The sequence below is a fragment of the Oryctolagus cuniculus genome, chromosome 7 (assembly GCF_964237555.1).
Source record: "Oryctolagus cuniculus chromosome 7, mOryCun1.1, whole genome shotgun sequence".
In the NCBI taxonomy this organism is placed as follows: Eukaryota; Metazoa; Chordata; class Mammalia; order Lagomorpha; family Leporidae; genus Oryctolagus; species Oryctolagus cuniculus.
Window position 1 is genome coordinate 138768147 of NC_091438.1, and position 15135 is coordinate 138783281.

Below are 15135 nucleotides of genomic sequence, written 5' to 3' on the forward strand. Positions count from 1 at the left end.
TCTGAGAGCCAGGAACAGTGCGAAGCGCTGGATGAGCATCATCTCATTTGATCTTCACTGTCACCTTGCAAGGTCAATAGTGTCACCACCCCCATTTTATGGACAAGGAAGCTGAGGCTCAGAGAAATGAGGTCAGTTTCCCAAGGCCATCCAGACTACTGTCCTTTTTTTTTTTTTTTAATTATTTATTTATTTGAAAGGCAGAGTTACAGAGAGGCAGAAGGGGAGAGAGAGAGAGAGAGACAGACAGACAGAGACAGAGATCAATCTTCCATCTGCTAGTTTACTCCCCAAATGGCTGCAACATCTGGAGCTGGACCTATCCGAAGCCAGGAGCCAGGAGCTTCCTCCGGGTCTCCCACGTGGATGCAGGGGCCCAAACACTTAGGCCATCTTCCACTGCTTTCCTAGGCCATAGCAGGGAGCTGGGTCAGAAGTGGAGCATCCAGGACTCAAATTGGTGCCCATTTGGGATGTTGGCACTGCAGGCAGCGGCTTTACCAGCTATACCACAACGCCAGTCCCCCAGGCTGCCTTTTGAAGCCAGAGCCCACCATTCTTTTTTTTTTTTTTTTTTTTTGACAGGCAGAGTTAGACAATGAGAGAGAGAGAGAAGAGAGAAAGGTCTTCCTTCTGTTGGTTCACCCCCCAAATGACTGCTACGGCCGGTGCGCTGCGCCCATCCGAAGCCAGGAGCCAGGTGCTTTTTCCTGGTCTCCCATGCAGGTGCAGGGCCCAAGCACTTGGGCCATCCTCCACTGCCCTCCCAGGCTACAGCAGAGAGCTTGACTGGAAGAGGAGCAACCGGGACAGAACTGGCACCCCAACTGGGACCAGAACCTGGAGTGCCGGCGCCACAGGCGGAGGATTAGCCTAGTGAGCCGCGGCACTGGCCAAGAGCCCACCTTCTTAACTGCACAAAGCGGAAGAGCAGCCCACACGTCAGCTCTTTCCATTTCATCTGGACCCCAAAGGCATTACAGACATAGGCAGAGGCACTTCAGGGTGCCTCAGAGCTTAGATGCTGCAGTGGGGGAGAGCTGGCTGGTGGGAAGGGCTCAGACCAGGCGTGGCAGGTGGGACTCGCAGGTGAGCAATTTCTGCTCCTGTGATGAACACTTGCCTCAGCCGGGAGCCATCCGTTACTGGGAGTGGGCTCGCCATAAGGGCAGAACTCTCTGCAGCTGGAGGAGGTCCCCAAAATCCAGGGATGCGTGGGAGTGGAGGAGGATGTTCCTTCTCAACCTGGAGCTCATTCAAAGTACTCAACATTTACAAACACCAAGGATTGCCTCCTAATGTGCTCATTAAGCCTTTGACCATTACAGAGCTCAGATCCGTGTGGGTTTTAAGGGACTGACCATGAACTTGTGTTGTGCACTTAATAAGTCTAAGACTCTATATATATGAGGCACTGGGCTCTGAGGCCAAGCGTCAGCTGGTCAAAGAGTCCCCTCTTTGAGTTGCCTGGGCCAGGCTCTCTGGGTGGAGCCCGGGGTGAAAGCAGTTCTAGGGGCAGAGGCAGTAACCTCCTAGGTCTGAACCGTCTATAAACAGCCTCAGTTACTTAGTCTTGGGTAGCAGCACACGTGCGGAATGTCTACGAAATAAACAAAGAGACCGACTTGCCCAAGGTTCTCACGCTGAGAACTTTCCTGGAGATGGTTTCTGGCCGTTGAGGTTGGGCCTATTCGTGTGAGTGAAGCACCTGTCTGTTGTGTTTTCCGAAATAGAAGTGCACAGCTGAGTGTGTCAGTCTCACCTGATTAAATAAGTGCTGGGTGTTTCGAGCCCAGTTGTCCCCACCCTAGGTTGAGGTTTGAAGCTAAACAGGAGGTAGCAGCTCACGCAGTCCTTAAATCACACATGGACTGCATGCCTGCTGTGCACCAGGCCCTGGGCCGGGTGTGTCTACTACTCCATGCATCCCTCTCCGTAGTGCAGTGCGTGCATATGTGTTCCTGTTTTTTCCATCTGCAGCTCAGAAAGGTTGTGTACTAGCCTAAGATCACACAGCCTGTAAATGTTGATGCCGGAACTGCTTCACAGGCTAGCGTGAGATCTGCAGTATCACAGGCCTCCTGTTACTGGGCTTTGAGTATCTGCCTTTCCCTGCTTGACCAGTGGCTTATACACTTTGTTTTGTTCATCTCAGCCCAGTGTGGGAGAAGACTTACATTTTCCATCAGAACCCCATACACACCTGCATCTATAGAATGAAAACGAAATGTTACCAAGTGGTGTCAGCCCTGACTCACTCAGCGATGCACCCTGAAAACATCTTTTTCCTTTTGCTTTAACGCCAGTTTCCACCTTTACATTAATTTCACAGAGCCGTAGCAGGGAACAGCCTGCAGTCACGGGTTTGGTTGTGTGCACCGGTCTCCTTTCGCACAGCCTGGGCAGGCTTCTATGGGTCAGTGCGTGCCAGCGTTTCAGGGGGCCTTTCTGAGGGGCAGACACTCAGCCCTGGTGGCTTTGTTCAATCCTGACTGTGATTGTGTGAAGCGAGTACAGTTAGGAGCCCATTTCACAGATGGGAGAAGGGAGTCAGAGTTCCGAGCAGGCTCGCAGTCTCGTTCAGAGCATGATGGAGCCAGGATTTGAACCTCAGAAGCGTTCATCTGGGCAGCTTCATTACCGTGATGGTGTTAATAAGTGATTCCCCCCACCCCACCCCCCGGAACCTCCTTTTTCTAGTGTTTTCCAGATAAAGGGCGCGTGGGCAAGGATAGAATGTGGGTCATTTAGTGACTTGGTTGGTGGCCGCATGAAATGGGGGTCCTCAGCCCCAGCACTATGGACCTGGTGGCCTGGATGCCTCATGGCTTGAACCAAAGGGGCTTTAGTAAAGGGACCGTTTACGGAGGTGAGGCTGGGCTTCAAGGAACCCACGGGATGGCCAGGGCCACAGGCGCGAAAGGGCAGCTTGGTCTTTACCAGCACGAGGCTTTAAATCTCCAGGGGTGGAGGAGCAAGAGCTGAGCCATGGAAGAGGGGCACCCAGGCAGTCCTAAAGGGCTCCTGCCAACCCACAGAGCAGGAGAAAGGGGCTAAGGAGGCAGCAGCCAGAGCAGGAGGAGGAGGCCCCAAGGGTCAGAAGCTGGGCTCTCCCTCTAGTCCCTGTGTGCCTGCCCAGCCAGAAGCGGGGCGGTGGGGGGAAGAGAGGCCCTGCTTTGCTGTTCTGTGCTCAGCAAGGCTGCCTGGCGTTACCCACAGGTCTCCTCACTCTTGAGCAACCCACAGAGGTCAGCCTTCTGGGGCACAGAGTAGGGCACAGAAGCTCGGAGCATGACCTGGAAGGGCAGGTGGAGAATCATCCCTGTGGCATCTGTTTCACGCATGCTCAGGTTGGAGGCCTTCGGGACTTGAGTGATTTATGTGGCTTCAGAGCTAATAATTGCCAGTGCCTCATTGCACTGATGGGCGTTTTTCCCCAGGGGAACAGAAAAACAAATTAAAAAAGAAAGAACAACATGCAGCATAGCACATTCTACCCTGTCTCATTCCAGTTGGAATTTAGGGGTGTTCTTGGCCAGACACGGTTTGATGGACAGGAAGTCAGTGCTCTGGCCGGGCTCTGCCTCCAACTTAAGCTGGAAGGCCAGCATTTGAATTCCATCGAAAGAGCATCTTTGGTGTGGCGTTACTGTGGGACAGCATAGAAGGGTGAACACTCCCAGGCCAATCTCTGCTGTCAGGGAGAACCAGTTAAAGAGGCACACACATAAATTTATAACTTCTATACAGCGTGATAAGAGCTGTAGTTGGGGCCTGAGTAAGAGTTCTAGGACTAGAGGTAAAGGGGCCATTAGTTTTGCTGGAAGGACTTAAGGAAAGCCAAAGAGGGAAAGAGCGAGCGTGGGAGAAGCTGTGACTCGAGTGTGGGTCTCAGAGGTGCCAGACAGACAACAGGACCAAGCCTCCCGGGCCGAGCAAAGTCAAGAAAGTGTGAAATGATTAAGTCTAAGGAACCACAAATATTTACGCGCATCAAGAGCACGACTCCCAGGCCAGTTCCAGCCCTCCCCCTCCCAAACGAAGGATGGGTTTTCATCTTAAAAGGCTTGAAGAAAAAGAAATTGAGCAATAATATTTCGCGACACAGGAAAATTGTATGAAATTCACTTTTCAGTGTCCATAAATAAAGGTTTATTAGAACACACACATGCTCATTCACCTGTGCCTCATCTACGGCGGCTTCAGCACTGCCGGGACAGGGTTGAGTCCCTTGATAGCTCAGTGAGGACAGGCCTGATTCTGTGGGTCACCCATGGGCGGTGACCAGCAGTGTTGAACAAGAGGAGAGACATGACCACATTTTATTTCAGAAAGGGCTGTGCTCAAGAATGACGATAGGGTGCTCAGTTAGGAAGCTTTGAGAATTCAGTGGCCATCACCAGGGAGAAGAACTGGAGAAGAGGAGACAGCCAAGAGGAGAGACTTGCAAGGTGAACCCCACCAGACTCAGGATTGCTTAGATGTGGTGGGAGTGGGAGGGGCTTGGGGTGAGGAGAGGGAGGAGCCCAGGAGGAAGCTTAGACTTCTAGCTTGACTGAGAAGAAGAGGGATACTATGCATATACTAGCCAGGATGGACTGGGCGCAGAGAGAGATGGACTCTGGGGCACTGGGGGGCCCCTCCAGCAGGCAGTTGGCTACTCTGTGGGCCTGTAGCTCAGGGCAGAAGAGTCTAGGCTAGAGACAGGTGTCAAAGGTTCAGGCCAGAGTAGAAGCTGAAACCACCATTCCCCCCTCCCATGTTTAGCATGAGATGATGGAACCAAAGAGTGGTTTTCCAAGTGAGTTCCTTGGAGACCAGGTGATTCCGGGGCTGAGTGATTTATGTGGCTTCAGAGCTAATAATTGCCAGTGCCTCATTGTATTGATGGGCATTTTCCCCAGGGGAACAAAAAAAACAAATTAAAAAAGAAAAAACAACATGCAGCATAGCACATTCTACCCTGTCTCATTCCAGTTGGAATTTAGGGGTTTTAGTTGGAATTACGGCAAACAGCCTCCAGTTTCCACCTCCACGTGTGCCGGAGCAGTCCCTCTTTGCCTGAATTTGTGCAGTGGGTATTGACCTAAGAGTTGGTTGAAATGTGAGATTCCTGAAGCTGAAGTGTTTGTCTAACACAGGCCTGAAGTTTCTTAAGCTAGACCTTTTTTTCTGCCAAGCGCCATTTGGATACTTACGACACGATTCGCAGACCACACAACATGATCACTTAGCAAATGAGCTGCGGTTGTCTCACTGAGTTTCCAGTCCCACCTGCCATTGCCAAATGAGTCTGTGGTCCTTAAATGGCCTGCGGGCTGGCTGTTCCCTAACCCTGAGCTACAGCCATGGAGGTTGTATAATCCGTCCCTTTGCCTCTAGTCGAGGAATATCTTCATCCTTCTCAGGGTGTTACTTGCTTTTTGGGGTTGTCAAGCCTACCAGGAATGATGGGCAGAAGCGCCTCCCTGATGCACCCAATGGTTAACAATCATCACAGCTGCTGAGGGGCCTTCTGGGCGGGGAGGACAGCCCCCACCCACTGTTAACCTTCTCATCTGTAGACGTTGTTGGAAAGTCACGGAGATCCTGATAAAAATACCTGGTGCATGGTCGGTGCTCGGGAAATGGAACCCTCGACCCTGTAGCCCACCAGTGTCCTTGACTCCCTGTTAAATGGTGAAACCTTAAGCAATGAGAGGGAGAGGGCTGTGACTCTGGCTCCTGCTCGGACACCTGCCTTTGCCCCCTGCTCGAACCTCATGATCATCATCTGGTGGCTACCTGCCCTTCAGCCAAATCCCAGCAAGGCCCTGCTGTTCCTCTCACTGCCTGTCTTGCCAAGTCAGTCCTAGGGCCTGAGATCTGGAAGCTACACCACCGTGAAAAGCACAGTCTTCCCTGGCTCTCTAGACGTCCTGCTCTGAGCCTCGATGTTCTGCTGAATGACTTACCCATTTGAAGACACTTTGCATGTACACTATGCTCAAGGCTTTTTATAGCATCAACAGAGGCTTCTGTTTTCTGCAGGAACATGTTGTGTTCTTTCTTGCTTGTGCCTTCCCCACCAGCACAGGCCACAGTGAAAATGCCTCTGGCGTCCCATGGCCCAAGCTCTGACTCTTTTGTCCTATTCTTGTTGGCCTGCTGAGCTGCCAAGCTCTTTCCAGCCTCATTTACAGGTTCCAGGCCTCCAGGGGCCTTTGCACCAATTACAGGGTTGCTGCTACCTGGCTCAGGAGCCCAGGGCCAGGTGCCCACAAAGCTGAGCTCTTACCGATGCCTGACACAAAATACAACATCCCTTCCCCAACAAGGTCTCCAGTGTAACTCACTCCTTTTGCCAGGAAGCAGATTTAAAGCGTGCATTCTTCTGATGGTTGGCCATTCACTCATTCAGTCATCAGACTGTTGTTAAGAACCCTCGGGCTGTATGACTCTGTCTGTCCCAGGATGCACGTGGAGGAGATCACAGAGCGATAGCTGGGAGAACAAAATTGCAGAGTAATAAGGGTAGCAGCAGCAGAGGTCCAAGTCTTGAGAGAGCCGTGAATTCTTCCTGAGAGATGCAGAGACAGCCAGAGAGAGGCAGTGACATTCGAGTGAGGCCCTAGCTAGCTGTTATCACCAGTTAGCAAGGCAGAGAAGCGGGGGGGGGGGGGGATTTCCAGGAAGAGAAAACAGCACTGCACAGGCACCTGAAACCAATAAGTGACGGATGTAGCGCTCCCTTAAGCATCTTCCGCCAGGCATTTCCTGCAGCTGAACTCTCTGAAACCATTAAGGAAGCCGTTCATTAGCAAGGGCCACACACCATTCTGGGATACAGAACACGCCCCCACTCCCCCTACCACACACACACACTCCCTCCCCTCCACCATGCAAGAGCCTGGTGGAGAGGCCACCAGTTCTGCTAGGGTTGACCAGGAAGCCACACCAACACCAGCAGCCAACAAAGCACTTTTGACTGTTAGGCTGATTTTTTTTTTTTTTTGGCCTGCCATATTCAAAAAACTCCCTGGGCTTGGTGCATAACCAGCTCTGCATAATTTTCTCAACCCTCAGTGATCCTTCAGTACCTGCACCCTCAGCAGTGACTATTGCCAGAATTTTGAGTATGCTTTTAATTACTTCTGTGCCGATTGTTAGCTCTCCAGGAGCTGGGGCTGTGAATCTGAGGCTGAGAGGGGCCAAAGCAGAGCACGTGGGTGCTATCTGTGTTCCCCAGCAGATCCCACGGCTCTCAGCCCAGCAGTGACGGTTTCTCTGCTTTCCCTTCTCTGTCGCTTGCCCCATCAGTCTCCAGCACAGCTACTCTATCTGAAGTTTGGCCAGATGTTTGCTTTGCTTTTTCCTAGACACTAGCAGTAGGACCTAACTGCTCAAAGGATTCCTTGCATGTGTTGAAGTCTTTCACCTATTCCTTGAAAGAACATGATGTCATCTTTAGTCCCAGTGACCTCTCCACCTTGTCCTAAGGAATAAAGTGGAATATCTTCAGGATTTAGGGCCCAGCTCTCTTTTCCAGATGTCTGATCGACCGTCAGCAGCAGTAGGTTTTGTTGCTTCTTTCTATGTCACTGAAACCTGGGGCTTTGACTGCTGTAATCTGAATACCAGCTCTTATCCTACTCAAAATGAGCACAGTGAGAGCGTCTTCAGCAATTATGACCACACACCTGTGGGTACTGGTGGTTTCAAGAGTGGGTGCAATAGAGTGGACACCAGAAATCCTATGCATACTACATACTATACATACAGAAATCCTATGCATCCTTCTGAACTTGATGTGTTCAAGTAGTGAGAGACCTAAGCCCGGTCAGTCGCTGTGCCTTCCAGTTCTAATTCATCATTCAGTGTCTCTCTGTCCTTGGCTGTGATGCTGCCTTCCAGCCTCAGTGATTACATCAGAAATGATGTTGCTGATTTCTGTCTCCGTTTGCAGGTGTGTGGCAAATTGAGCCATCTCTTCAGGGATTGTCATGGATTTAGGCTGCTTCCTGAGTTCAGTGATTATAGCAGCAACATGCAACATTGCACCTTTCCTGGTTTCCCTGGATTAACATCTTGGTTAATCCTCACTAAGCCTTCCATGCTGATTGAGCACTGCCAGTCCTGGAGCAGTGGTGGTGCCACCCCATCCTCTTCATTTCTGTATTGGCAACATCCTGACCGAGTCTGGTGCCAATACTTTTATATTATCCTGTAAGTCTCTTGAGCATGCAACACACACATCATCTGCTGTTACTCTGAGGCTCCCCCCATCTGTCCAGGAGTCGCTGTTCTTCCCTTTGACTGCAGAGGCCTGACTGTAGTATTTACAAGAAGCATTAGGCCTTAGGCGTCTGCACCAAACTTTATATCTTTGTCACAAATCTGAGTGAGGTTAGGAGCCAGTGTGCCTGCCACACACCAGCCTCGTCGGGCAAAGGACTGTGGATAGTTGAAGCAAGCCTGCAAAGTAGGTGACCAGGTGGTCCGGGAGGGGCAGAATATAAGATGCACACCCAAGAATTTGTCAAGTAGGAAAGAGGGGAGGTCAGTTTCAGTTTTAAAACATGACCCAGTGTAACTTTTTAAAGGATGGACTGGAGTAGGATGGATCCATGAACAAAATCCAAACGAGAGGCAGAGCTGAGGCAGCAGTGGCCTCTGACATTGAAAGTAGGAGCAGACTGGAGAAAACTTCTGAGACTGGACGCTTTGGATCTGGTGAAGGAGTGGGTGTCTTGTGGTTCAGCCAGCAGGACAGCCAGTTTGGCAGGGAGAGAGAAGGGAGAGACCGAAATTAACGGAAGAGCTCACCCTTCAGGAGGGAAGTCTGCATCTATTGGGGTGGAAAGAATCTGCATAACCCATCCCCTTTTTGACTCCTGGAGCCTTCAAGACACTGCCCTAACAGGTCCTTGTCTCCCGCTAGCTCAGTCCCATAACTCATGCTGCAGTCTAGAGAACCATTTGTATTGCCAGATTCTTCTAGCTAAATGCGTACCATGTGTCCCGCTAACCTTTACAACAGCGGGGAAATGTCTTGTAATTAACCAGAATATAAAGGATGAATGGAGCAGACTGGCAGTCTCCTGTAGTCATTATCATTTGGAGGAGATGAATGTACCTAGTAAGATTTTCATCAGCCAGTTAGAGGCAGCACTTGTCTCTTGGGAATCTTGCCTTTGTTCTTATAAGTAAAAAAAAAAAAAAAAGCATGTGCATGTGTATGACATGTACATGACTGGCTGTGTGTTCACATGTGCATGTGCATGAATGTGCACGTGCACCTGGATGGGTGCACATGTGTGTGCACTGGGGTAGGAGCAAGCACTCATATGTGGCGGGAACCACGGGGTCAGCCCCAGGCACTGTTTATCTCTACTGTATTGATTACTACAGTCTCCTCTGTTTAGAAGCGCGTCAGTGTAGTATTATTGGCACAAGTCTAGCAGACACTCCATAGATGAATGAGTATACAAACAACACAAACAAACATCGAAGTTCTCTAGGTTCTTGTGATTCCATCCATCTGCTTCGTGTGACCGTCCTTTCTGACGGGGGCTGTTGCTGGTACACTCCGGGGATGCACTGGGAGCACTGCCCTTGTTCTCTGAGCCTTCATGCCCAGGTCTGTCCAAGTCTATCATGCTAGCTCCTCCATGAGCTCATTTGCTGGCTGGTGTCCCATAGTGTGCCCTAGTTCATGGTCCCTCTCCACCTCCCTGGACAGACTGTTTAAAAACCCAGTTAGGTTGTGTCCACCTCCCTGGGGTTGCCCAAAAGCTGAGGCCCTAGCATCTGCAGGTGGTTTCTGGAAGCTGACATGTGGCTCTGGCCTAGAACTTAGCCCCATCCAAGGAAGTCTCATGACCCGTTTATCAGCTTCTGCTCGTTGTGGGCCAAGCACAGGCTCCACCTTCCCCAGGCCTGAGTCAGGGTCAGACGGATCTAGATGTGCCAAAAGATCTCAAAAAAACTCATGGAAAGCAGAATTAAAAAAGAAGTTTATTTGGGTGCAAAAATTTGGAAATTTTTGCATCTGAGGGGTCTTCAGAAAGTTTAGGGGAAATGTATATTATAGAAAAATTATAATATTGTATGGGGATTTTCATCTTTTTTTTTTTTTTTGCACCACAATAAACTCTTTTATGCATGTTCTATGGACTTTGGAAGAAGTCCCCTCCCACATCTTTTAAAGACTGTGTTGTTGGTAGGAGGACCCCCTGTCCCAACAGCTGCGAGCCCTGTATTTCTCAGCCTGGGGACATCATTTCTGTGTGGATTCCATTGTGCAGCTGATGGCCATGTGGTGCCTTCGTGGGTGATGCAGCCTCTCAGAACAGCTCGAAGGAGCCAGCAGTCACAAGGTCTACATGTAAATTAAGGGGCCCCAGGAGTTTTGCAGGCTGCTTCTCATTCCATTCCCATCACCGTGATCAGCCGCTGCCCGTGTCAGTTGCAGGAAGTGGAAGAGGAAGAAGGGAAGTTAGTTCTGCTTGGGGGGAGCAAGGACACGTCCCCTGCTGAAAGCATCCCCGTGAGTACTGAGTGCTGCCCCATCAGTGAGACCTTTCTTCCCAGGAGGAAGGAGTGAAAGGCTGGACAGAGAAGCCAGGGGCTTCCTTCTGAGGCCATGAGGGGAGAGAAGCCAGAAGACATTTTTCCAATGCCTCCTGCAGAAGAGGAAGCAGGGCTCCCTCTTAATAACCCTCCTTATGCCCAGGGGCATCTCACTGTCCCCCAACAGCAGCTACAGAGCAAACCCCAGCAGCAGGTGCCCCTGGCAGTGGCATTGGTGCTCTGGTCCCCATCTACATCCCCTTCCTCCGACCTCTGAAGACTCTGGCTTCACCGCTACAGCTTGGCCAGTTGCCCTGAGCCATTTCTGCAGAGCCAACCTCAAAAGAGCGGTCACAGATAGCCCTCCCCTGCCCCCTACTCCAGTACTGGGACCCCAGGAGGAAGAGTTCAGTGAGGGATGGCTGAATCTGAAGGATGAAGCAATGGCTAAACACCTCAGCCTCCCTAGAGCTCGCATTACATGGGTGGGGGTGGCAAAAATCAGGAAACATTGGGAAGTTGGGAGATGAAGGAGGGAAAGGGGCAGGGAGAGTGGGGCTAGGGGTGTGGACTTAACAGAGTAGTCAGGGGAGGCCTCAGTGAGGAAGTGACACAGATGCTTCGAGAGAAAAATGGATGAGATGTCTGGGCACGGCATTCCTGGTTGCTTGCAGGCTGAAGCAATATGCCTGGCACATTGTAGGAGCATCAGGAGGTGTATGAGGCTGGAGAGGATGATGGAGGTCAAAGACAGGGCCAGAGGGGTCGTGGACAAGGCAGGCTGCTCCTTGAGGGCCCTTTAAAGACGGCTGTTACAACAGGAGAACCTGGCTACCGCTAAGAGCTCTGAGCAGAGGTGGAGCACGGTGCGGTTTATGTCCTAATGGCACCCCTCCGGCTCTCGCACTGAGAACAATCTACACCAGAGCATGGGGTGCAGGCCAGAGGTCACAGCAACAAGGGCAGATGTACTGGAGGTGTAGACCAGATCGTGGACCACATGGACGCTGTGGGAAGAGACTGCCCTGGAGATATATTTGGGAGGATTTGCTAATGGGTTGTGTGTGGATGTGACAGAGAGGAGTCAAGGGTGCTGGCTGAATAAAGAGCTCGCCAAGCACCCAGGCCTGGCACACGGGAAGTGCCTGGTCACACTTGTGATTGCTACTGCTGGGTGTCACTCTGAGCAGGGGTCAGCTGGAAGATAGCATAGCACATCTGGAATTGCACAGACACACCAAGGCATAGACCCTGAGATGGGGTGAAGTCTCCGGAATCCAGGAGCATGGTTTGGGGAACAGAGGAAGTCAGACCAAAGGACATTGACAGGTAGGGAGGGAAGGCCGTGGAGATTGTGCAGTTCTGGCACTGGCACATTTTTGTGCTTTTGGGTGAACTGATGAATTATGGACAGAGTAAACATTGTCTTTAATCCCCCAGGGTCCCACTTGAGACAGGCACCGGCCCACCTGGTGACCCTTAAGACTCAGCTTCCCCGCCCATACAGTAGGTTGGCAGACATGGGCTGTGTTCGCTGGGCCAACTGGCTTGGCCCCACATGTGTTTCCTCCTCCCGGGACCGAGTGAATCTTCTCACTTGTGAAGCTGGGGATGCAAGAGGGCAAGCCCCATCCAGAAGGTGTTTTTCAAGCCTTTGGCATGACAGGGCCTGTGTGTTTTCAAAGACACATGGCCAAATCCAAATGTTCCAGGTCTGTAATGGGAGGAACTACCCGATCACGTTTTGTAAGGTGTGGCTAGTGGAAAGTGTGACAGCTTGGGCCCATAACCCAATCTACCCTCCCCGGTCATGGCTGGTTCAGAAACTGGGCAGGGCATGGAGTGAGCTTTCGGCCTAGTGGCTAAGATGTACCTGGTTTTGATCCCAAGCTCCAGCTCCCGATTCCAGTGTACCTGGTGATGCAAACCCTGGGAGGCAGCAGGTGACTGCTCAAGTAGTTATGTTCCCATGTCCCACACGGGAGACCTGGGTTGGGTCCCTGGCTCCTGGTTCTAGCCCCTCACAAAGCCACCCAAGCATTTGGGAAGTTCAAGTAGGAAAATGGGAATGGCCTTTCTCTCTCTCTCTTTCTCTCTGTCCCTCAAATAAATGTTTCTGTTTAAAAAAAAGAAATGAGGGATGGGTCAGGCAAGAACCCATAAAAAGGCAGGTGGAAAGGGCAGTACACAGCTTCGTGCATAGATGCTCGTGAGGTCAGCTGGGAGCTGACTGAAGTCGGTCCTAGTGATGAATCTCAGACATCTGGAGAAGCCACTCGGAGAATCGCAGACCCCTTCAGCAGCCACCGGGCGGGAGACCTGCCACTTTTTCTGCCTCCCCCCTGGTGGCCAGCCCTGATAGCAGCTTTCTCCATGTCTGAGACCCTCTTGTACTTGAACACTATGCCTCGTGTGTCCCTGTCCCTGAGCAGAGGAGCTCCTGGCTTTGACCCACCTTGCAGTGTCCCAAGCTTCTGTTAAGAGGGGGGTCCTTCTGGAGGGACTCCTGTCCCTGCCCACAGCAGACAGCTTACACCATTGTCCTTCCTTCCTCTGTAGTCAAGAAGCAGATCGAGCTGAAGTCCCGAGGCGTGAAGCTGATGCCGAGCAAAGACAACAACCAGAAGACATCTGTGTGTAAGTGTCCGCCCGCGCGGGCCCCTTGCTCGTGGTCACACTGCAAAGCAGTGACAGCGGGAAGCCAGACGGTGCTGGAGTGACTTCCCTGCACCCCAGCCTCTGCACGTGGATGCACGGTGGCAGCCAGCCAGCAGCCCGGGACCTGCCCTTCCCCTCTCCTCCGCCCATCTCCCTGCCGTTTCCTCTTCCTCCCTCACTTCCCATTCGAACTGCACTCCAGGGAGTCATTACTGCTACATTTCTCTCTTTATTTTTCCTTTTGAGTCACTTCCACCTGCTAAGTCGGGCCTCTTTCTGGCTCCTCTCCTTGGAGTCAATAACCTCGGCCTGGGATCTGACGGGCTCTTGGGCCCAGTTCCGGCTCCCAAGGCCAGATTGGGAAGGGGAGGGTGGGGAATGCCTAGAACCTGCTCCAGGGGTCCCTTTCCTGTCTCTCGGGCTGGTGGGGACGTGCCGGGTGGCTCCTGCTCGGGCACTGGGAAGACGGCGCCTTTGAGAACGTTGCTCCTGCCGTGTGTGTTTGGAAGATGACAAGGGGTCTGATGCGGGGGTGTGGCTGCGGAGTGTCACCTGAGGAGCACCTGATCATGGCTGTGCTGGGGGGCTTTTGAGTAAGAGCGTGGGAAGGGCCTGGGAAGGTCCTGGGTCACCCTTGGAAGCTGGACTGGCAAGCAGGGAGCCTTTTCCATCCCCCACCTGCAGGCGAATGAGGGAGGCTGCCCCTGTGCCCAGGGACCGACCCTGCGGTCTTCCTTCTCCCCTTCCTTTGCCCTGGCTCCCTCTCTGGCCCTCTCTCCGCCTCCACGTTGTCTCCTTTCTTTCCCTTTCCTCCCCGTCTCGTACTCTGCCCCCCAACCCCTGTCAGTGCCTGCCTCGCCCCTCACCCTTTCACTCTCCCTCCGCATGCTCACTTGCCTTGAGATGCCAAAAGCACTTGTTGAGGGGAGATCCCTTGTAGTCCCAGAGCTCCGTGCTGGTGGCTGTGGCCAGGAGAAGGGAGGGTGTGAGGCTGTTGGATCCTGGGCCCCAGGTGAACAGAGCCTGGGTGTGGGGATTTGCACCAGCCTCATGAGTCTTCCAAGTGGAGAGGGGACCACAGACAGGCTCTTGGGTGCAGCTGGAGACCTGCATCTCTGATGGTCCAGCCTGAGGAACTGGATGGCAGGGGTGGCCAGGAGGCCCTGCTTCTGTGCTTGACCACGAGGTCAAGGGAAGGGGCAGCACCCTGGAGAGTCCAGAGTCAGGCTAGGAATCTGCTGAGAAGGCTCAAGCTCTGACCAGGACCCTCACAGACTCTTGCTGTAGCCACAGGAAACCAGGTGACCCAAGGCAGGCATGACTTCATTTCTGATTTTATCCTGGAGGCACCAGTAAACTTAAGGAGATAGCCTGGATTTACGAGTGCAAGTGTTTATCTCAGATGCATCCCCAGGTAGTTGTGTTGTCCCAGTGGCTACATCTGGAGACTAGGAAGGCAAAATCTTACCCTGCCTTCTTCCCAAGGGTGGGTTGGATCTCAGCTGGGTCTTTGTAACCTAGGACTTCAACAACCCATGAACCAGCTGTTGCACATGGATTTTTCTGGCGAATCCATGGTTTTCATTCGCTATGTAGAGATGCCCATGCTCCCTCGAAAAGATGAAAAAACCCAATTCTAATGAAATAATGCAAATACTCTTTGCAAAAAAAATGTGCGTCTCTCCACTAAAAAGGCATTAGTTTTCCTTCCTAAGATTCCTGTGAAGGGCCAGGGATGGGATTCCAACAGCTTGGAGGCAGGGAGCAAATGTGTGCAGGTGGTGTCTGGCCATTGTGTTCTGCCTGGATTCCCCAAGGACAACTGCTCTGGACTTCGGCGGAGCAGTGGGCCCCACTTACTACCCTTACCAGACAGTGGGCACCACAGACCCTGGCCACTGGTCCTGGCCACCCAGCTGTCTATGG

General features: G+C 52.1%; 1 protein-coding gene across 10 annotated transcripts in view; it reads left to right on the plus strand.

Moving 5' to 3' along the window:
• The window catches only part of CSMD2 (CUB and Sushi multiple domains 2), a 618865-nt gene that overhangs the window by 299720 nt on the left and 304010 nt on the right, over positions 1-15135 (plus strand). For all 10 annotated transcript variants that reach the window (XM_051832045.2, XM_051832046.2, XM_051832047.2 and 7 more), the window contains one exon: positions 13111-13188. In XM_051832045.2, the coding sequence (XP_051688005.2) occupies positions 13111-13188 (78 nt within the window). The remainder of the gene's footprint in view (positions 1-13110; positions 13189-15135) is intronic.